This window comes from Trichosurus vulpecula, chromosome 4 (genome assembly GCF_011100635.1).
Source record: "Trichosurus vulpecula isolate mTriVul1 chromosome 4, mTriVul1.pri, whole genome shotgun sequence".
NCBI lineage: Eukaryota > Metazoa > Chordata > Mammalia > Diprotodontia > Phalangeridae > Trichosurus > Trichosurus vulpecula.
The window spans coordinates 300,315,637-300,339,126 of record NC_050576.1 but is presented as its reverse complement, the minus strand read 5'-3'; the positions used below and the strand labels follow the sequence as shown (position 1 = coordinate 300,339,126).

The 23,490-nt window shown below is 39.4% G+C and overlaps 1 protein-coding gene across 1 annotated transcript in view; it reads left to right on the top strand.

Moving 5' to 3' along the window:
• The window catches only part of KIAA2012 (KIAA2012 ortholog), a 150,156-nt gene extending 126,942 nt beyond the window's left edge, over positions 1-23,214 (top strand). The window contains 7 exon segments of the mRNA XM_036756872.1: positions 495-636; positions 1,882-1,999; positions 3,152-3,474; positions 17,339-17,390; positions 17,393-17,541; positions 22,117-22,289; positions 23,172-23,214. Of these exon segments, the coding sequence (XP_036612767.1) occupies positions 495-636; positions 1,882-1,999; positions 3,152-3,474; positions 17,339-17,390; positions 17,393-17,541; positions 22,117-22,289; positions 23,172-23,214 (1,000 nt within the window).
• Positions 23,215-23,490: the final 276 nt, after the last annotated feature.

The window sequence follows — 23,490 nt, the reverse complement described above, 5'->3', positions numbered from 1 at the left end:
CCGCTCCCTCCTGGGTATCCTGACACTCCCTAGAACCTGGGTTCTGTTCTCACTTTGTTCTCTCACCTAGTGTGTGCTGTGGCAAATTCCGTGACTCAAAAACTTGCACCTGCAAAGGAGTCTGGGAAGGCTATTCGGAGCACAGAAAGATGATTTGTTACTTTCTCTGGAAGCAAATAGAGGAGATAGCTCAGTGGGGTGAGGCAGCTATCTGAAGAATTTCATTGAAAATAATCCCAGCTGCCCAGGGAAAGGCACAAACTGTCTGCTTGATTAAATAACACTCAGAATATACCACCTCCCCCACCCTATGAGTTTCAGGGTGTGCAGGAAGAAGCCAGAAAGTAAAGGCTCAGCGCTGTTAAAGCTTCTTAGCTAGCTGAGGATTAAGAGAAGGGGAGTGTCCTAGCTCCAGTCAGAGAGCTCTCCTTTGAGAAAAGTCCCACTGGTTTTCACAGAGGTGGAGATAATGAACTACTGCGCCATCTCACAAGACCTCCAGGAAATGTCCCAGTGGCACCAAAGATGATGGGAACTAAGAAGAATCCTACTGAGAAGCAGCCTCTCTCAAGAAGTAGAAAAGGGAAAGACGCTTCCCCAAAGCTTGGCAAGCTGGCAACAGAAAGCATCAGCCCTGTAAGTATCTGAGGACTGGTCTAAAGGCTAAGTCTGGGTCCTGCCTTCTTCTTTTCCTCCTCTATGAAGGGCCTTGATAGTAACTTCCATCACGGAGAAAGGTGAAATTTGCAGGAGCCCTCCAACCACTACAAAGTTAATATCTTCTGCTTGGAATTTCCTGAAAAATTCGTCTTTTATAGAAGAGTTTTCCTGTCCCTAGTCTGAGTCCAGGAGAGTGTGCTTTTGGGAGACATGGGATGATGTAGTCTTTGAAAGCTGCCTGCCCCTATTAGGAAAAATTAATAATAGTAGCAATACTGTTTATGACCTACTGTGATGCCTCATCTTGGTGTGGACCCATGGTTAGGAAGGGTTAGGAAAATAGAGCACAAGCTCGGACTAGTCTGACCATGATGAGCAAGTGCTTTCAAGTTCTCTGAGCCTCAGTTTCCTCATCCGTAAAACTGGGATAATCATATACTACCTGCATCACAGGCTGCAGTGGGTAGGGAGGAGTGTAATGTGTAGTGAAGTTGGAAAGGGATTTGTAAAGCACTTAGCACGGCGCCAGGCACCTGGTTCAGCACTTATTCTGTGCCAGCCACTATGCTAATGTATTTTATAATTATTATCTCATTTGAGCTTTACCATTTTATGGATGAGGAAGCTCTTTGCCTATAGCGCTTAGTGACCAAACTTCTGGCAATATGGCTCTCTGCACTTAGCTAGGCTCGTGCTCAGATCCATCATCATCATCATCATCATCATCATCATCACCATCATCACCATCATCATCACAGCTCATATTTTTATAACGCTTTAAGGTTGACAAAGTACTTTGCTCACAACAGCCCTGTGATATAGGTGGACCTTTTGGTCCAGTTCTGGGGAACATGATTCCATCAGCATCAGAAATAGACATTGAGGGAACACTAGCGATGCAGTCCAATACCTCCCTTTAAAAAACAAGAACTAAAAATTTTAAAATTAAATACATTTTAAAAATTAAAAATGAGAAGGAAATGGACCATATTCAAATCTCTTCCCTAACCCTGAACTCTATAGTACACCTTTTTTTGTCCTAAACTCCAAACTGAATCTGGTCTGTTCGTCTCATCAGCCTTGAAGTCCCCAATACGGGGATTGCTTTCCCTATCTCCAAACACATCCTGCTCCCATTTCTCCACCTAAACCTCCCTACCCCAGCTAACAAAAGTGTCTCTGGCTCTCAATATTCCCTCTCCTTTGATTTTTCTTCTCCAGGAGAGACAGATGCCTGAGAAAACCAAAAGGAGGAAAAGAAATGAGGTAAACAAATCTAAGGCTCTTCCTAATGTTAGCAAAGGAGAGAAGCCCCAAAACAAAACAGAGATCGTTGAAGGTAAGGAAATGTGTACGTAGAGAAAAAAATAAAACTAACTGGAATGGAAGACCCTTAGTAGGCAGGAGGTTCCTGAAGAGAATAGGCATCCAACCCAAGAGAAAACCATTCTCTGGAGAGCTTCTTGGCAAGACCACTCCCTCTAGAGAACAGCCATTCACCCCACTCTCAAGGTGAAAGACATTTCTGATGGCAAGCCTGCCAAATTTCAGTTGACTTGTAGATGCCATACTTGGGGTGAACTGGCTATACTTTTCAAATCAAAATTCCTTTATTCATCATTTAAAGCCTTTCTCAACCTGGCCCCACCCTAATCTTCCAGCTTTACTGCACATTACTCTCCTCCCCACACACTACAATTATGCCTTCAACATCACAAGTTTCCCCCATCAAGGTTTTGATATATCTTGGGTCAGCATAAGACATTAAGTGGAAATTTGGAGGGAGTTTTGCAAAAGCTGCAGAAAACATGCAAAGGCCAGCAGAGGACGCAGAAAAACTTTAGAAACTCAGAAATGCACAAGATATATTTATAGCATTGCATAATATCACTGTATTTTATCTTTTAATACCATAATAATTCAGACTTCTCTAGTATGAAGGGAGGGCCAGAAAATTTTAGGCAGATTTTCTAGATTTCAGGGTTGCCACACCCCTAACCCCTGCAATATGGAAGGGATAACTGTATAGACTAGCCAAATTAGCTTTGTCACTACTTCTCATATATGGTATTTGGTTTAATCTCCATGCTTTTTGTACTAGCCATGATCCTTGCCTAGAATACATTCCCTCTTCACCTCTTCCCTTGAAATCCCTAGGTTGTTTTTTTTTCAAGACTTGGCTCCAATTCTATCTCCTACATGAAGCCTTCCCTGATCTCTACAGCTGCTAGTGCCTTCCCCCTCCCCCCAAAAAAAATCACCTCCTATCTATTTTGTATGTACCTAAGTGTCGCAAAAATCTTAGTGCTGTTTTAAGGTATCAGAGCTTTTAAATATATTTTCTCTTCCAGCTAGATTGAAACTACCCAAGGTCAAAGGCTCACTTTTGTTTTGTATCCCTAGGTCCTAACATAGTGCCAGGTATATAGTAGGTACTTACTAACTGCTTAATGATTGACAGATTACCTACATCTTAATTGTGTGTCTACAGGAAAGCCGAAGAAACAAAAAATTGAAAATAAGACAATGTCAGTCTCCAAGAAAAAAAAACCAAGAGCCAAGAAGAAAGATATGGAGCAGAAGGAAAGGACTCTGGGGATAGTGTTGGGGCTAAGTAACTCTTCATCCACAGAGGACGAATTTGATGAAGAGTGCTCTCTCTCAAGCTACAACTCACAGGAATTTATACTTCCCTCAAAATATCAAACTCCTGAAAGTCAAGTTTCCAGAGATGAAAGATTATATCCTATCCAGCCTATAACTGTCAAAGAAACTTCAGTTTCTGAAAAGGACAAAAGTGCTGATACTTCTGAGGTGAGAATGGGTGTTTTCTAATTCTGATAAGGGACGGGGGCTACAATCTCTCTTCATATACTGATGGAACTCTGGAAGGAGAAAAGTACTGTTTTTTAATCTGACTCTACGTCCAATATTGCCTTTACTAACTATTACTTCTGTGTAGGGCACAACACTGGATGCCAGTGAAATTAAGATGAAAAACAGCCTAATTCTTTCCTTCATTGGCTTTATATTCTGTTGGGCAGGATGTAATGTGAACACAGATAAATGTAGTATAAGGAAAAGTGGTATGGCAGGTCCTGGGGTTTGGAGAGAGAAAAGGAAAACCCCACAAAAAGTTTTCTAGGAAAATTAGAGGAGGAGAAAGTGCTGTCAGCCTTGGGGATCTGGACTTGGGGGAATCAGGATGTGTGCTCTAATGTCATAGACTTGACAATTGAACTTAGTCTTACAAGAGTGAAAAAGATCCTGAAATATTGAGGTGAGGAAAGACAGGCATTCAAGACACAGATGTCATAGGATCATAGCTTTAGAGCTGAAAGGAAGCTTCAGGGCCATCTACTCCAACTCCCTTATTTTACAGAGAGGGAAAAGAAGACCCAGAGAGGTAACATGATAGATGCAAAGTCACACAAAGATCAAGTGGCAGAACTGAGATTTGAACCAGAATCTTCTGACTCCACACCCAGCACTCTGTACAATTCTTCCTCATGTAGAATTTAGGGAACAGAGAGTTCAATAGTGTTTGGCAGGAGCAGAAAAGTATATGATGGAAAACAATGTGACAAGATGCTAAGAAAAGTAGGCAGGAACCAAACTAAGGAAGGCCTTAAAATGCCAAACTAAAGCAAAATTTGTCTGAGATAATAAAGATTTTTCCCCATCATTTTCGAATCTTTATTTTAAATAGGTTTCTATGGATGACTCTTACCTTTACATCAGTCTTTCTAAACTGCACCCTCTTCCCCTCTCTTTGTGACAAAGAAAAATCATTGAGCAAAACCTTCTGACCTTATTCTGTCCTCTACCTTTCTGCCATGACAGGGGAGGTATCTTTCATTATCTGTTGTGCAGGAGTAATATTGATGTCCAGGTACTCAGGATTAAGTTTCTTCAAAGTGATCTTTGTTGTCAATCAATAATTAACCAATAAATATTTAATTAGCATCGACTCTGAGCTAGTCGCTAATCATTAGATATATTTTTCTCTCAGTCCTGCTTATTTCACTCTGCATCAGCACATACAAATCTTCCTTTGTTTCTCCAAATTAATCATATCAAAATTTTTTACATCACAATAATAATCTATCATATTTACATGCCACATAGTTTTTTTCATCCATTCCTCAACTGATGGGCACCCATTTTGTTTTGAGTTCTTTACTAACACAAAGAGCCTTGGTATGAATATTTTGATCCATATTAGATTTTTGTTTCTGTCTTTAACTTTCCTTGGCTCAATAATGGGGTCCCTGAGTCAAAGAGTGTGGACACTTAAGTCATTTTTCTTGCATAATTCCAAAGTGATATTAAGAACAGCTGGACTAATTCACAGTTCCACCAAAACTGTAGTAAGGTGTTCCCAACATAAACCATTCCCATGTTTTCTCATCTTTGCTCATTCACATGGTGTGAGGTCAGACCTCAAAGTTGTTTTAATTTGCTTTTCTCTTAATATTGATAATTTGGAACACATTTCCATGTTGTTATTTTTGTTGTTCAGTCACTTTTCAGTCATGTCTACCTCTTTGTGACCCATGTGGGGTTTTCTTGGCAAAGATACTTGACTACTTTGCCATTTCCCTTCTCCAGCTCATTTTACAGATGAGGAAACTGAGGCAAACAGTATTAAGTGACTTGCCCAGGGTCACACAGCTGCTAAGTGTCTGAAGCCAGCATTGTTTTGGTTTTGATGCCTCAGAGTGAGTGTAAATAGCAAGTGTTTCTGTTCTGGCCAGAAATTTTGAGGGTCTTCCCTACACTGTCTGATTCTTTTGTGAAAGCAAAGTAGACCATCTTTTACCTCATTCCTTACCTAGCCTTTAACTACTGAATGGGTATTGCCTCAAACAAACTGAGATCTGGGAAAGACCTTAGCTTAAGAAGGTCAGGGTCTCCCACTACTTCCTGGGATGTCACCAGTCATCCTGACCTATGTCTTGCCAGAGAGTGGGACTGATGACTTTGCACAGCTCTGCCTCACTTAAATACAAGTCACTTGCAATTTAACACATCACCCTCCTGATGTCACTGGACCTCTTTGAGAACAAAGGACAAACAACAATCAGTGAGGCCAGATTTGAACTCAGGAAGATAGGCACTCTATCCACTGTGCCATCCAGCTGCATATTTCCACGTGATCATTTGTAATTTTCAATTCTTCTCTTGAAATTTTTTTGTTCTTAACCTTTGACAACTTTCTCTATTGAAGAATGATTCTCGGTGTTATGGATTTGTGTCAGTTTTAGATATTTTGTATATCACACTTTTATCAGTGATATTTGGTGCCCTTCCATGGCATCCCATCCAGAACAGTAGTATAAATCATGTAGTCTATGCAGACATAAAATAAGAAAGAAGCATTGAGAGAGTCCCTAAATGTGGTATTTTCGAGTCAGATCCTGAGATCTGAGAGATCATAGACTTGCAGGCATCTAAGGTTCAAAGAGATAAACATTTATAAAGAGCTTTAGAGGTATAAAACATTTTACAAACACTATCTTATTTGAGTCTCACAAAAACTCTGTTAGGTACTAATAGAGGGGATCAAGATGTGTCCTCTATTGTATTATTATATTTTATGGATGAGGAAACTGAGGCTCAGAGATGTTCATCCAAAGTGACTCATCCACAGACACACAGCTAATAAATGTCAGGAGTATGATTTGAATCCAGGTTTCCAAGTCTAGCATTCTATTTACTGTGACATGTTGCCTTCTAAATTTTAGCATTCATTCAGTAGAAGGGAAGCTTCTTGAGGACAGACACTGTCCTATTTTTGTATTTGTATCCTCAGCACCTAGCACAATGCCTGGACCATATCAAGAGCTCAATAAATATTTGTTGATTTGTCTACTCCAAGTCCTGTCTCTATTTTACAGGTTAGATAACAGAGGCTCAAAATAGAAAGATAGAGAAAGCATTTGCAGGCATACCTCATTTTATGGTGCTTCATTTTATTGCTCTTTGCAGACATTGCATTTTTACAAATTGAAGGTTTGTGGAAACCCTGCATCACACAAGTCTATAGGCCCATTTTTCCTATAGCACATACTCAACATTGTGGCTCTGTGTTGGATTTCAGTAATTCTCACAATATTTCAAACTTTCATTATTATTATTATATCTGTTACAGCGATCTGTAATAAGTGATCTTTTTTAATCTTTTTCACATATTTTATTTTCCCCCAATTACATGTTAAAACAATTTTTAACATTTTTTTAAAGTTTTGAGTTCCTAATTCTACACCTCCCCCCTCCCTGAGATCATAAGCAATCCAATATACATTATATATGTGCAGTCATGTAAAACATTTCCATATTAGTCATTTTGTACAAAAAGACTCAAACCAAAAAAAAGAGAGAGAAAGAAATAGAAAAATATAGGAAATAGAAATAAACAGAAAATTTAAAAAGAGAAAAATAGAATGCTTCCATCTGTATTCAGACAATATCAGTTCTTTCTCTGGAGACAGATAGCATGCTTCATCATGAGTCCTTTGGCATTGTCTTGGATCATTGTATTGCTGAGAATAGCTAAGTCATTCACAGTTCTTCATCAAACAATATTGCTGTTACTGTGTACAATTTTCTCCTGGTTCTGTTCACTTCACTTTGCATCAGTTCATATAAATCTTTCCAGGTTTTTCTGAAAGCATCCTGCTCATCATTTCCTATAACATAGTAATATTCCATCACAATCATATACCACAGCTTGCTCAGTCATTCCCCAATTGATAGGCATTCCTTTGATTTCCAACTCTTAGCCACCACAAAAAGAGCTGCTTGTGTTGGTAAGCAAAATGGGCTCTTAACACTTAGTTCGACCAAGTGCCCTTGAAGAGTTTGGCTTTTGTTTCCTTTGAGTAATTCAGTGTATTTTATTGAGTCTTACTAGGTGCTAAGCCCCAGGCCCAAACCCCTATTAGGTGCTAAGCCTATGTGGGTGTGAAGCTCCCAGGGTACCAAGGGGTGGTGCTAACTCAAGAGCCAATCATAGCAGCCTAAGTTCTGGTCATTCGGATGACGTTTGATGATGTCTGAAACCCTATAAGAAGAGAAGACAGAGCCATTTGCGCAGGGCTCTCACTCTTGGTGGCATTTGGAGACTCCTGGGCAGCTGTAACTAAGAAGCCCTCCAGCTCGCAAACCCGGATGTTGGGACTTTGTTAAACTCTGGTAACTACGTATTGGGATTTGAAGCAGACAAGGTCTGCCTATTGATGTTTGTAATTTGTTTGTATTTTGTTCTGAATTTCAAGGTGCTGGCTTTTTCCCCTGAACTAAGTGAATGATGTTTGTATACTGAATTAAAGTAAGCTTGTCAACCCCTTAACATTGCTTTCCTTACTAAAGCAGATCAAAAGAACCTGTGCTTTTGCAGTGTGTTGGCAGCTTTCTGGGTGCTGGTTGTTGATGGATCTTACACCCCCACAGAAGCTGCTAGCTGGATTGTTGAAACACTGCTATAAATGTTTTGTATAAATAGATCCTTTTCCCTTTTTTTTTAATCTCTTTGGAATACAGACTTAGAAGTGGTATTGCTGGGATCGAAGGATATACACGGTTTTATAGCCCTTTCAGCATAGATCCAAATAGCTCTCCAGAATGGTTGGATCATTTCACAACTTCAACAACAGTACATTAGTGTCCCACTTTGTCCATATTCCCCTAACATTTATCATTTTCCCTTTTTGTCATATTAGCCAATCGATCAGTGATCTTTGATGTTATTATTATCATTGTTTTGGGGCACCACAAACCATGGTCCTATAAGACCTCTGACTTATTGATAAATGTATGTGTGCTGACTGCTCCATCAACCACCTTTCTCTCTCTCCCGGGGCCTCACTATTCCTTGCAATACAACAATATTGAAATTAGGCCAATTAATAACCATATAGTGGCCTCTTACGTGTTCAAGTGAAAGGAAGAATCAATTAATATGGCAAACTCCACTGTTGTCTTATTTTAAGAAATTGCCACAGTCACCTCAACCTTCAGCAACCACTATCCTGATCAGTCAACAGCTATGAACACAGAGGCAAGACCTTTCACCAGCAAAAAAATTACAACTTGCTGAAGGCTCAGGATAGTTAGCATTTTTTTATCCATAAAGCATTTTTGAAATTAAGGTATGTACATTGGGTTTTTTTTTTACATAATACTATTGCACACTTAATAGACTACAGTATGATATAAACATGACTTTCATATTCACTGGGAAACCAAAAAAATTGTGTGACTCACTTTATTGCTATATTCTCTTTATTGTGGTGCTCTAGAACCAAACCCATAATATCTTCAAGGTATGCCTGTACTAAGGGCCAGGTACCATGCTAAGCTCTAGGGATACGAATACAAGCAAAAAGACAATCTCTACCCTCAAAGCACTTTCACTGTAATGGAGTAAACTAGCAGATAAAGGGGGAAAGAAACCTGTATGGGAGCAAGGTAGAAGAGGCTGAAGAGTCAGAAGTGATGGAAAGGTCCGAGAAGAGAATATGGCTGATCTCTCAAATGGAGCCTCCAAAAAGGAACTCACCAATCTGAGGAGGGAGCCATCGGGGAAGAGGCATGGGTGTAGTGAGGCTCAAAACAGATAACATATATATGGCACTTTGTGAACCCTTCATTTTTATATAAATGCCTGTTGTCTGTTGTTGTTTGTTGTTGTTTTTGCTGCTGCTGTTAGCCTACAGTAAAGCACTTTGCAAACTTTAAAGTTTTATTTAAATGCCAGGTATGGTGATGGTAGTGGTGGTTGTTAGCCTATGGTCACTCCAGACTGGAGATGACTTCATTCCCTGAGCCTTTTATTGTACTCGTGCTGATCTCAAACCCAGTTTATAGAATAATACAGGGGTACGATGATAAATGTTTAACAACCAGACTCAAAAGAAAAATGTATTCATAAACACTTTTTCAAGTTTAATCTGAATTATTAAAACTTCCTTATGTCTAGATAGTCATCAAAATAATAAGTGAAGCCCTGATTTGTAGGATTTCCAATTTCTAGGGCATAAATGGCTCACACTGAAAATTTAACAATGGACTCTCACAGGTTAAAGCTTGGCTCCAGCACACCTTGAGGTGAGGCTTCTGGGACAGAGGTGGAAAAGCCTAGACTTGGGAAAATAACTAAAAGAGTCATCTCTTAGCCTCTCTCAGTGGGGAAGAAGAAAAGTATTGTTTTCAACTTTTTTTCCTGGTATCCTGGTATTTTCTTTCCCTTTAATTTAATGCAAAGTATAACTAGTCAGTTAATAGTATTTACTAAACATGTGCGGTGTGCAGACATATTTACTATTTTCAACTTCAAATAGTCATAATAATGACCATCATGATAAATAGTTCACCTTTCTATAGCCCTTTAGAGTTCACAAAATACGTTTGCATACATCACTTCATTTGGATCATCCCCTCAAAGCCCAAACAGGGCAAATATGCCCATTTTATCAATGAAGAAATTAAGAAATTAATAAAAAGGCTAAGAAATTTGCCCAAAGTGCCATAGGAGGTAAGTGGTAGAGCCATTACTAACATCCTCTGATGGTCCACCATATCTCTATGTCTCCACTATGCCTTTCAAAATAACAGTACCTGTAAATTATCAATGAATTGAAAATCATTTGTACAGAAGTCTCTAATCACCTTAACACCAGGATCTAAAATAACAACAAATGGGCCTTGAGAACTATATGTAGGAGGATTCCTCCCACACCCGCCTCTAAATGATGGTGCAACCCCTCTCTCTAAGCAAGAGTAAACATGCCAGTAAACATGAAATATGCTTTTATTTGCCCATATTTGACCCAAATAATTACAGATTTTATTAAACAATAATTTTATAAAGCAATACCTTGGCAGTTAATTTGAGATATACCTCTTAATCTAACCAGATTTTATAACCACCCTTTAGATAGCACTTTGGCCATTTCTCTTCCTAATGGAAAATTCACTTTAATAGATTAAATTGGGACAGGAGTGGGGGGAGGAAATTATATCATTCTCTCTCATTTCATACACTTGAAAATGATTTGGTTTTCAGCATTGCAGAGTAAACAAGTGATTATGAGGCTCAGAGTTGAATTATGACCTAGTTGCTAAGATGACAAGAAAAAAAAAAGGAAAATGACAAATGCTGGAGAGGATTTGGGAAAAAAGGTACACTAATGCACTGTCAGAGCTGTGAATTAGTTCAGCCATTCTGGAAAGCAATCTGGAACTATGTCCAAAAAGCCATTAAACTGTACATATTCTTTGACCCAGAGATACTGCTACAAAGAGCTAAAGAGATGAAAGAAAGAGTCATAGGACCCATATATATAAAAATATTTATAGCAGTTCTTTTTGTGGTGACAAAGAACTGGAAACTGAGGAGGTGTCCATTAATTGGGGAATGGCTAAATAAGTTATAATATATGAATGTGATGGAATACTGTTGTGCTGTAAAATGATGAAGGGGGTAGTTTCAGAAAAACCTGGGAAGATCTATTTGAACTGATGCAAAATAAAGTGAGCAGAACCAAAAAAAAAAGCCCAATTTAAATAGTAATAGCAACATTGTAAAGGCAATCAACATTGAAAGACTTAGAAACTGATTGACCAACACAATTCCAAAGGATTCATGATAAAACATTCTATCTACCTCCAGGTAATAGTAATAATAATAATAACTAACATTTGGATAGCACTTACTATGTGCCAAACATTGTAGAGAACTGATGGGCTAAGTGAGGAATGAATCACATTTTCTTTCTTTTTATTGTTTTTCTTTTTTGGGGGGGGGATAGGTGGAGGGTGGAAAATAGCAACTGAGGAAACTTGTTTTGCATGATTAATCATATTTGTAATGAGTTTTATTTTTCTTGTCTTCTCAATGAGTGGAGGAGGGAGAGTATTTGAAACTGAAAATATTTCAAAAAGAATTAAGAAATAGTTGAATCTTGACTCTACTACTTCCTAATAAGCCTACTAGCTGTATGATTATGGGAGTCACAATGTCTCTGAGACTCAGTTTCTTCTAAATATAGGCATAAAAATATGTACACTACTTGCCTCCCAAGGTTATTATAAAAGTGTTTTATAAATTGTAAAAAATATAAATATGTTATTATCATTTTGTTATCCTGGTTCATGGCCTAATATGCCTTATGATTTCATGATATAAGATTCCTTTTAAATCACCTCTAAGATTTCTAAAGACATTGACAAAAAACCAGCTATGTTTTATTAATGGGCCAATTAATGGATGTTCTGAAGAGAGAGTTTTTTTTTAATTTTTGTTCTAAAGAAAAAAACTGCAAAGAATATAAACAAAATAAATTAGCTGAGGCTCTAAGTGGATAAGAAGCCTTAAGAAGTTTTCAAACTTATCAAGGGATCTTTTGTATTATGTCTGAGACATAGTAGATAAACCCTTCCGGGTCAGCTGTAGACCTGTGCTGGTCATTTTAGACCTGGGTCCCAGAAGTATTGTAAGGTATGGGTAAGAAAACTCTTCTGATGAGATAACAGGCTAAAGACGTCATGATTGTAATGGACTATTATTGTGCTATAAGAAATGACAAGATGATTTCAGAAAAACCTGGAAAGACTTACAATGACTTGATTACAAAGTGAACAGAACCAAGAGAATGTTATACACAGTAACAGCAATATTGTACGATGAAGAGCTGTGAATGACTTAGCTATTCTCAGCAATACAACCAATGACCCAAGAAAATTCCAAAGGATTCATGATGAAGCATACTATCTGCATCCAGACTAAAAATTGATACCATTTGAATACAAACTGAAGCATGCTATTTTTCACTTTTTTTCATTCTTTTTCTTTTGTTAGAGTCTTCTCATACAAAATGACTAATATGGAAATGTTTTACATGATTTCACATGTATAAACTATATCTGATTGCTTACCATCTCTGGGAAAAGGGAAGGGGAGGAAGGAAGGGAAAGATAGAATTTGCAACTCAAAACTTAAAAAAAAAAACAAATGTTAAAAAAATTGTTTCAACCTGTAATTGGGGGGAAATAAAATATTAAAAAATCAACAGGTGATTTTAAACAAAAATTAAGATTTACTGACAGCTTACATTTACAATTCTTATCTGCATTGCAAGAACGCATTGCTGACGTCTCATCTTGTATACATAAGCATTACTGAGAAGACCGTTAAGTAGTGATTTCATAACTTAAGTATATTTATAATATCATTGTAGATTTGCTTTTATATGTTTATAATAATAATTAAAATTCTGTTCATAAGAAAAAAAAGAACACCAGACTTCCAGGACATTTTTCACTCCTTTCCAAGGCATGAGAGGTCTATCTTCTAAGAAGATCCCAGGAGAATAGAAGTTTCTTGAGAGCAGGGACCATTTTAAATTTGCCTTTGTAGCCCTTCCACCAGGCACTGTGCTTTGTACATAGTAGGTGTTCAATTGATTTTTTGAATTTAAGGTCAGGTCATAGCCCTGATCCACTGCCCTTGGATTTGGCCTGGAACTTGATGCCTTATTGGATTCATGTGGTCAGCCAGCTTGCCAAAGGACTTGTTCACATCTTAATTCCAACCCAAGGAATTGTCTTTGCGATGAAAATTCTCTAAAGAACTTTTTTAATGCATCTTCTGGTTTTATGACCATGGTCATATTTTCCTTCTTTTTATTGTTTTTTTTTGGGGGGGAGGGTGGAATACAGCCACTAAGGAGAGGCTGCAGAGAAGGAAGGGTCCTCCTGCTTTTGGCATTTAAAAACTTTTGCAATCTGATCTTAATCTCTCTTACCAGAATTATTGGAGTAGAAGACATAATCAAGGAAGTAAGTCTCTTACCAGATCGTAGAATTTTCCTAAACAACCCAATAATAGAATATAAGAAGTTTCCTTTAATAACCTAATAGGGTTGCTGCTGTTTGTCCTATGTTCTTGAAGAGAACTATGACATTCAGGGAGGTGATGCCATGACATGCAAGCAAACTGGATGACCACAGGATAAGACACGTAAAACTTCTAGTAATCAGCTAATTGACGACGCAGCCATACCCATTTGTGGCCTTTAAAAAACAAACTGGCACTACTCTGTAGACTGTGGGCTCTTAAAAGTCAGCTCTTGGGAAAGGACTTAGCTTCTGAAAAAGCTCTGAGTTCTTGGAAACTGGCTTTATTTACCTTTTCCCCATGCATGTCTTCCAGAGTACCACAAGGTGGGAAGGGGATCTTTTGGCACTTTCTTTAGTTTTCAGGCTGTAATTAGTCAGTCTTCTGATGTATTTCCTTTATAAATCAGAGCCATTGCTTTGCAGTAACTTTTGCATGGTTTAATTCTTAAGTACTAATAATTGTTGCATGAAGCCCATTATGAATGTTGAAGCTACTATGTTCTATCCCTAAAATATGGGTACCTAGAAATTATTCCAGAGTCACAGAGAGGACTCTAGCTAAAGAGATGTCTCATGACTTAAGACATAAACGTATTAAAAGCATTCTGTGGGGACTCAGCCAAGCTAATTTTTTTTTTATTTTGCTTTCAAGCACAATTAGATACTTGTATTGTAACATGGGTATGAACAATTTGTCCAAAAGCTTTATGGATTGAAGGGTAAGGTCTGTCTGATGGCCTAGAAACTCTTAATACGTTCACCTCAAGTATTTAATTACTTTTTTTGGAAGCCCCAAACATAGTGGGTCCTTTTCCAAGGTCATTTACTTTCTTCCCTAGCTAGCCTACTTATCCTAACATGGTATGAGTTTGGACTTCCATTTGGAATGCCTAATATGTTATAGGGATCCATTGGAGAAATTTCAGGTGCCCTGTGCAGTTGCAGGGGTCCACTGAAGAATTTTTTGGCAAGACTTCAATTTGGAATATTTTATGATTCTATGGGAATCCAACAGAGAAATTTATGGATTGCCTGAATGAACAGTTTAAAGGATTTTTTTTTTACCAAGGATTTCCAGTCAACCTCAGGTCCCTAATTCTTGTTTGTAAATGCCTCACATAGTCTGGAAGTTCATTTGGAACCAGGTTTTCCCTAAGATAGGGGAAGCTTATTTTTCCTGTGTGTGTGTGTGTGTGTGTGTGTTTACATTTTTTTCTTTTCCAGTTATCTTTAAGCTAGGATAGGCCTTCACATGCACCAAGACAAGTTATAACCTATGAGAATTTTGTGGAAAAAAAATTTTTATTTGTATCACCATGTATTCAGAAGCCAATGAATTTCTCCCAGTCTACAAACAATGGCAGGCTTGGAGACTCACAAAATACTATTAAATTTCAGTTTGTTCATGAACTAAGAGACATGCACTTTGCTAAGACTCTTTAGTTCAGTACAATAAAGAGCAAATGGAAATGCACAAGGGCATTAGCTTTCCTAGACAACCATTCTCTTTGTTCCAGCAAAGTTGGTGCCAGGAGCTAAGAATCTTTTGCTCAGTAATTGTCCTCAGAGCCAAGACTCTGAGGAGGCAAAACTGAAAGGTTCTGCTGGTCCTAGGGTAAAGATAATTTTTTTTTCTAAACATGCTCAGTAAAAGAACATAGCACTGCCCTAGTCCAGAATTTCAGCTGAGCCAAAAGCTGATAGCAGTGGAGGCCATAACCAAGCAACATCCAGACACACCCAGAGGAGACTACAAGATGAAAGCCAGCCGAAGCAGCAACCCTAGAGCCACGCAGCCTTGGAGATGTGACCGTCAGATATCCACATGTGTGTCTTGGCCTCTCTACTTTATAGATGTCCTTTCTCTTCTTTGATTCTGGGTGTATTTGTGGGCAAATGAGCCACAGGTTTTATGAAGATAACATATTGCTATTTTCCTCCTTTACTCATTCACATTTTAGTAAATGCCTTTGCTTTGAACTAATTCTATTCTCCAGCTGGCTACTGAAAATAAACATATAGATCGAAGCATCTGAGGTGTAGTTTCAGGACCACAGGTTCACAAAGTACTTTGAGGCTGGAGCAGTGTCTCTGGGAGACCCAAACAGAAACCTGGGGGTTGCTTCTGGGGAACCACCTACATGTTCTGCCTCTTCCCATTCCTGGCCTACTTTTTGTTTTCTCATACTACATCCCATTTCCTACCTCCATGGGCTGTTCCCTTATGCCTGGAACATAGTTCCTTCTCACCTACACCTCTCAAAATTCTTAGCTTTCTTCAAAGCCCAGCTTCAGCATCACTTCCCAGATGAGTCCCTTCTTAATCTTCCCAGCACAGATTATCTTGTATTTACTTTGGATATATTCTGTATTCAGTTATATGCATACCTGTTGTTTCCGGGATAGAATGTAAGCTCAAGGGCAGAGACCATTTCATTTTTTTATCTTCATATCCCCAGTGCCTAGCCCAGTGTCACAGATTGATAGATGATAGAGGTAGAGATATATGTATGTATATATATGCATGACATGTACGTTATTCATACAAGGTACACACTGCACATTATATGTGTGTATAATTACTATATATGTGCCTGTATATATTAATATGCAAATATACTATTATATAGACAATATGTACATATATGTATATATGCATATACTATATAATATATACACATAATATATACATATATATGATAGGTGTATTGTGTGTAGACCTATGCACATGTGTATATCTATATGCGTATGCGTGCATGTATGTGTATGTACAATATGTGCGTATGTATAGAAATGTGTATATGTACCTATATGCACATGTCTATATCTGTATGTGCATGTATATAGGCATAATGTGTTTATATATGATATGTGTGTTGTATTCTATACCTAGGCACACATGTGCATCTGCGTGTTCACGTATGTAGGTACAATATATGTGTGTGATATCTGTAGTATTGTGTTTATGCATGTGTGTGCACACGTGTGTGCACATGTGTATCTATGTGTGTGAGTGCATATATGTGTATGTATTATATGTGTATGTGTGTTGTGTATATATGCCTGTGTGCACATGTGTGTATCTATGTGTGAAGGTATGATATGTATATATATGATATATGTGAATATACTATTGTATAGACAATATTTACATGTATACACATATATAGATCATATGTATATAATACATGCATGTGTACGCAGATAATGTATACATGTATGTGTGTGTGTTGTGTGTACTTGTCCCTGTGTACACATGTGTATGTGTATGCATGTGTGTGTGTATGATGTGTGTGTATATATGTATATCAGTAAACAGAAGAAGACATGATGTAGTGTGGAGAATACTGCCTGCTTCTAGAATCAGAGGACCTGGGTTCAAATCTTTCCTCCGCCACTTACTATCTGTCAAGTCACTTAACATCCCCGGGCTTCAATTTTTTCATCCGTAAAATGAAGGGCTTGGCTCTTAAGGTCCCTTGCAGCTCTCAGTCTATGACCCTATGAAATTCTTGTTGAGCGAACGCCATAACTAGCTGGCCATGTGCATGGAACGTGAGGTGTGCCAGGCTGGGGCGCGAAGCAGGCCCATCGGCTGCATCTCCCCAAGGCCAGAGTAGCTGGAAGGATGCCCTCACAGAGACCTTCGTAGCAGTCAGTCTGACGGGTGGGTTGAGGAATCAAGGCAACACGGCCCAGGGATGGAAGACCTTGCTAAAATAACTTGCACGTGAATGAACTGCTGCTCCGTTGCTTCTCTCCTGTGCTCTCCCAGGCCCTCCCTGTCGACCAGCAGCAGGAGAAAGTGCCCAGGGAAAGGATCCTCGCAGAAAGGGCAGAGATGAGGCTCCAAGAGGTGGAAAGGAGGAGGAGGCAGAAGGAGGAGAGGAAAAGGCAACAGCAAGAAGAGCAGCAGAGGCTGGAGAAGATACAGGAGGAGCTGGATCGGGAGCAGCACAGGAGAGCTGAGGAGAAGCGGTTGGTTGGCCTGATGTTGGGGGGGGGGGGCTAGGAAGCAGAAGGACAAGGGACAGCTCAGCAGCAACCTCATGAAGTCTGGGTTCTCAGCTCTTTCCACGGAGTAAAGAGAGGTGACCTGTCTCTGTCCCAAGAGAGCCTAAGGACCAGCTTAGGGTTTTAATAAGGTTAGCTCCCCCTCTTTTTTTGCTGCTGTTGTTCAGTCATGTCCAACTCTCCATGACCCCATTTGGGGTTTTCTTGGCAGAGATGCTAGGGTGGTTTATCATGTCCTTCTACAGCTTATTTTACAGATGAGGAAACTGAGGCAAACAGGGTTACATTACTTTCCCAGAGTCACACAGCTAGCAAGTGTCTGAGGCTGGATTTGAACTCAGCAAGATGAGTCTTCATGACTGGGCCCAATGCTCAATGCACCTAGCTACCACGTACAGTCCCAACAACCCTCTGAGTTACAAAGTGCAAGTGCTCTTATCCCCATTGCACAGGGGAGGAGGAAACAGGCCTGGAGGTCTACACCTGCTTGTCTAAGGGGGCAGAGCCAGAACAAAAACCCAGGGCTTCTGACTTCATAGCCAGCATTCTTCTCACTGTGCGACAACATCCCTTAGAAAGACATCCTCATTAGCACGAATATCCTTCTTGGTAGGCCTCTAAAAAAGTTAAGATTATCATCCGATTGGCATAGTTTCCATGCTGTCCTTCCAAAATGGGAAAGAAAAGAGGAGATGATGTCTTGAGGTCCAACAGCTTCCATTCACCCACTGGACCCTGGTACTTCTAGATGCTAAAGAAGTTTACAAGGAATTGTGAAACCCTCCACAGGGAGAACTCTTCTCATGAAGAGTCATTAGGGGACCAAGCCACCCTGGAATCAGCCTCATTTTAGTGAAAATCCTGAGAGAAGAGCTTTTTAGGTTATGGAGAGAAATAACTTAACTTTTGTTCAATCCTGCATTGACACATTGTGGGTGTTTGTAACGTTAGGAAAGTTAGCTTTAGATTAAGATGACCCTGAAAAGCCGCCTAGTAGAAACCACTCTTTTACAGATAAATCATATAATAGCTAATAATAGAATATCAAAATTAATAATTAAATAATAAATAATTAATTTATTAATGATTAGAATCTACAAAGCACCTACCATGCAAGGAGACCTATGCAAATATTATCTCATTTGATCTTCACAACAACCCTGGTTAGGTAGGTGCTACTATTATCCCCATTTTACAGTTGAGGAAACTGAGGAAAACACAGGTTCAAGGTCACACAGCTAGTATGTGTCTGGGGATGATTTTGAACTCAAGTACTTGAAACTGATCAATCAATCAATAAGCATTTATTAAGTACCTACTATGTACCAGGCATTGTGCTGGGAATACAGACAAAAAAGGAAGGAAGTTAGAAGAAGTCTCTGCCTTCACCAAGATTACGTTTTATAGAGGGGAAAAATATGTATACATATAAGAAAACATGTAACATATACAAAGTAAATGTAAGAGAATTTCAAGGTGGAAAGGTGTGAGCAAGAAAATAGAAGGAGGAAGTCACAAAAAACTTTGTGTTGCATTGCCCAAAGTGGGTGATACCACCCCCTGGGGGGGACACTGGAACAATCCAGAGGGGCAGTAGCAGCCTCGGGTACAATGGGGGGCATTGAATAAAAATAAGGGGGTGGTAGAAGCACAAGAAGAGAAGAAAATTTTGAAAAACCGTTCATACATGTTTCATCTATTGTGTAACAGTTAAAGTGGTAGTGATTACCTTATTTTCAAAATAAACACACAAAATGCAGTGGTCAAGTCCACCAACACATCTTAACAAGCAAGTGTTTTTAGACAACTGTGTTGTGCATTGTCGGGAAGTCCAGCATGCATCAGCAGGAGTATGCACATGTAATGACCTGTTTACAATACAATATTATATACGTGATGCAATATTATGTCATCAAAATTTAAATGCAAGAAAAAACACAAATTTACAATAAGTTATTTTTAAAAAATTGTTTCAAAATGCCACAAATGTCAAAAAAAAAAATAAACCTTAAAGGGTTAAAGAAAGTAGACTTCCAGGGGGGTGCTGAATAATTTTTTTTAAAGGGAGCAGTAGGGCAAATAAGTTTGGGAACCTCTGATGTAGCAGGCAGAGTTTAAGCTAGGAATTCAAAATGGTGATTTTTGAGGAGGGAGTGCCTTCTAGGCATGGGAATCAGCCTTTGCAAAGGCAGGAAATGGAGTGTGATTTGTAAGGAACAGTAACCGGCTACTTTTGCTGGAATATACAGGGTATGAAGGGGAGTGATGTGTAATAAACCTGGAAAGGTAGGTTGGAGCCAGGTTGTAAAAGGCTTTAAATGCCAGAGAAAGATCTTTGTATTTGATTCTGGAGGTACTAGGGAGACCGTAGAGTTTCTTGAGCAGGGAAAATGTCAAAGTCTGATTTATGCTTTAAGAATCTCATTTTGGCAGCTGTGTGGAAGATGGATTGGAAAGGGGAATCACTAGAGGAAGGGAGACCAATTAGGAGTCTATTGAATACAAGAATCTAAGACAATTCCAAAAGACTCATGATGGAAAATGCTATCCACATCCAGAGAAAGAACTGTGGAGTCTGAATGCAGATGGAAGCAAACCATTTTCTCTTTTTTTTCCCTTTGTTTTTCTTTCTTGTGATTTTTCCCTTTTGTTCTGATTCTTCTTTCACAACATAACTAATGTGGAAATATGTTTAATATAATTGTACATGTATAGCCTATGTCAGATTGCATACCATCTTGGGGAGGAGGGGGAGGGAAGGAGAAAAAAATTTGGAAGTCAAACTCTTAAAAAAGCGAATGTTGAAAACTATCTTTACATGTAATTAGAAAAAAATACTTTTAAATAGAAAAAATAGAAGGACTAAAGGGAGTCTATTGCAATAATCCAGGCAAAAGGTGATGAGGCTCTGAGCATCAGTAACCCCATGGGATAACCTTGTGAGTGAAAAGAAGGGGACATACACAAGAGATGTTTTAGAGGGAGAAGCCACAAGATTTGACAGATGATTGGATATGTGAGGTGAGGGAGAATGAGAAATTAGGGATGACCACAAGCGTGCATAGGTTGTGTTTGTCCTTCACTCTCAAAGAGGACCATGATATCAGGGAAATGATGACATGACTTGAAGTTGACTTTGATCTGAGTAAGGGAGGGCTGTGCAAGGTCACCAGGCTCACTTTCTCCTCTAGAGCCATCTGGGTCCCGTGGCCTGATATTCACCAGGACGACTGGAGATGGCCCAGGATGCATTGGGAGACTCTGGTCCTTTCAGGCTAAGGTCTTTTCAGGTTCTTACTTAGAGTGAGGTAATGCCCATTCAGCGAACAGGCCTCTTTGAGAAGTTAATCAAGGGACAAGCATGCATATATGGTAACTAAAAAGATGGTAGTGTCCTCAGCAAAATAGATAAGTATAGAAACAAGGGGCAGGGGAGGAAGGAAACATAACTAGTTCTATTTGGGACTTGTTGAGTTTGAGATGCCTAAGAGACATTTAGTCTGAAATGTCTAAAAGGCAGTGGATGACGTGGGGGTTGGACTGGAGTTTAGGATTCATATGATCTGGGAGTCATATGCATAAAAATGATAATTGAGCCTATATAGGAGAGCTGATGAGATCACCCAGTAAGAGAATATAGAGAAAATAAAGACAGCAGTTCAGGACAGAGTCTTGGAAGACAGCCACGGTTAGGGAGTGGGACATGGGTGAGACAGCAAAGGAGAATGAGAAGAAATAGTGAGAGAAGTAAAAAGAAAACAGAGAATAGTGTCACAGAGAGAGGAAAAAGTACCCAAGAAAAGAAGGGAGTCAGCAGTGCCCGAAGCTGCAGAGAGACCAAAAACAACGAGGATTTAGTAGAAGCCGTCAGATTTGACACTTAAGAGATCACTGATAACTTTTAAGAAGGTGGTTTCAGTGTGAGGTTGAAAGCCAGATTAATATCTTAAAAGAAGCTAATTACAAACTCCAAAGGATTTTTATTTGGTAGAATTCCAGGGGAGGAGGCCTTTTTGGCACCCCTTAAATCATATGAAGGCAAAGCCAACCCCATAGATGAAAGTGACTCCACTTTTAAATGTTAATATCATTCAATGTTTCATTTGGGCTTCTAAAAGGAAAAATACAAATGCAATTAAAAGAATTGATGAATTCATAGTAGTTTGTTATGGTGCATTTTTTTTCAATTAATGAATAATAACATAACAGAATTAATATCATGGGGTCCAAGGAAATGTTCTGACAAGAAAAAGGATTCTCACTCTGGAAAAAATTGGGAACCATTATGCTAAAGACAGGATATCAGGTTTGGTTTGCAAAGAGGATAGCCACAATCCGGGGCTGCACTATCCTGAGGAATCTTCCAGCAGAATGGAAGCTCCTTGAGGGTAAGGACTCTCATTTTTTACTGTTGTTGTCTGTGCATTATCATGGATAGCACCCTGTGGGCCTGGCACTTAATAGGTATTTAACAAGTTCGAGTTCAATTGGAGCGTCTTAATGACTCTCACTCCATTTTCTGAGACTCGGGTTTTTCAGCTTACAGAAACAGAGACTGGAAGAAGAGCGGCAACAGCAGGAGGAGGAGGAGAGGAGGAAGCTGCAGCAAGAGCAAGCGGCTCAGGCCCGAGCCAAGCAGCAGCAGGAGGAATTCCGCAGGAAGATGCAAGAGATGCAGAGAAAGAAACAGGAGGAGGAAGCCAGAAGGGCAGGTGGGAGAGGGTCGGGGCTTTTCCCTGGGGCCTGTTTCCTTGGGAGCGAGAAACCCTGAGGAAAACCTCTTTGCAGCACTATCCCCTGTATCATTCATGCAGGACTACTTCAAATTTAAGCCAGAAATGGTATCTTTCATTCCCAATCCACTGACTTGTGACCGGTACTCCCGCTCCTCCCCTGCCTTGCACTTTATGCTTCTTCATGTGTGCTGTGGACAGGACTGATGGGAAGACTGGTTCAGAAGGAAAAGAAAAAATTGATTCGAAAAGAGCTCTATACGCTGCTCTCCCTTATATCCCTCCCTGTCCAACAATCCCCTAAACTGGCTTGTTTTATTCAACTCAGGCTAATTGCCAAAAGGTTGGCAACACAAGCCGATGAATGGTGTCTAAGGTCTCAAGTTTCTAAAATCCCATGATCCCCAAATCCTGAACTTTTCAAAGGTTCCTAGTAATATCGCACTTGATGTTGGAAGTGAAATATTATTTTCTAAATACTAACATTTATACAGCACCTTAGTGCTTTACAAACATTTCATTTGATCTTTCCAACAACCTGGGAGGTAAATTCTACTATTATCCCCATTTTGGGGAAACAGAGGCACAGGCTAAGTGATCTGCCCAGGGTCACACAGCTAATATCTGAAGCTGGATTAAGAATTCAAGTCTTCCTGACTCCAGGCCCAGCACCCTAGCTGCCTCTGATAGTGATTACTAATGCATTTGCTTTTTGATGCTTACTAGATCTGGGACAAAGGGCAAGTCATTGGACTTATCTAAACCTCAGTCTTCCTCTGAAAATGGGGATGCCCTCCACAGCGTCGACCTCGCAAGGTTGTTGTCGAGAATGAAATACCACTGCTGTTTTCCATCCCTCAGAGGCAGAGAAGCAAAGGCAAAAGGAGCTGGAAAGGCAGCTTGAGGAAGAACAGAAGAGGTTGATGGAAATGGCCAAGGAGGAGCGCCTGGAGTACCAGAGGAGGAAGGAAGAGGAAGAAGAGAAGGCCAGGCTAGATGCTGAGGCAAAAAAGCAGAAAGAAGAGGAAAAGGCTAGACTGGCTTTGGAGAAGGCCATGGAAAAGGCCAAGCAACTCGAAAGGTACTTGTTACTGGGTGACTCAGAAGAAAGAGAGCAGGGGTCTCTATTATTAGTCCTAAATTTGCCAAGATTTTGGAGGGGGGAAGGCATCTTTTGATA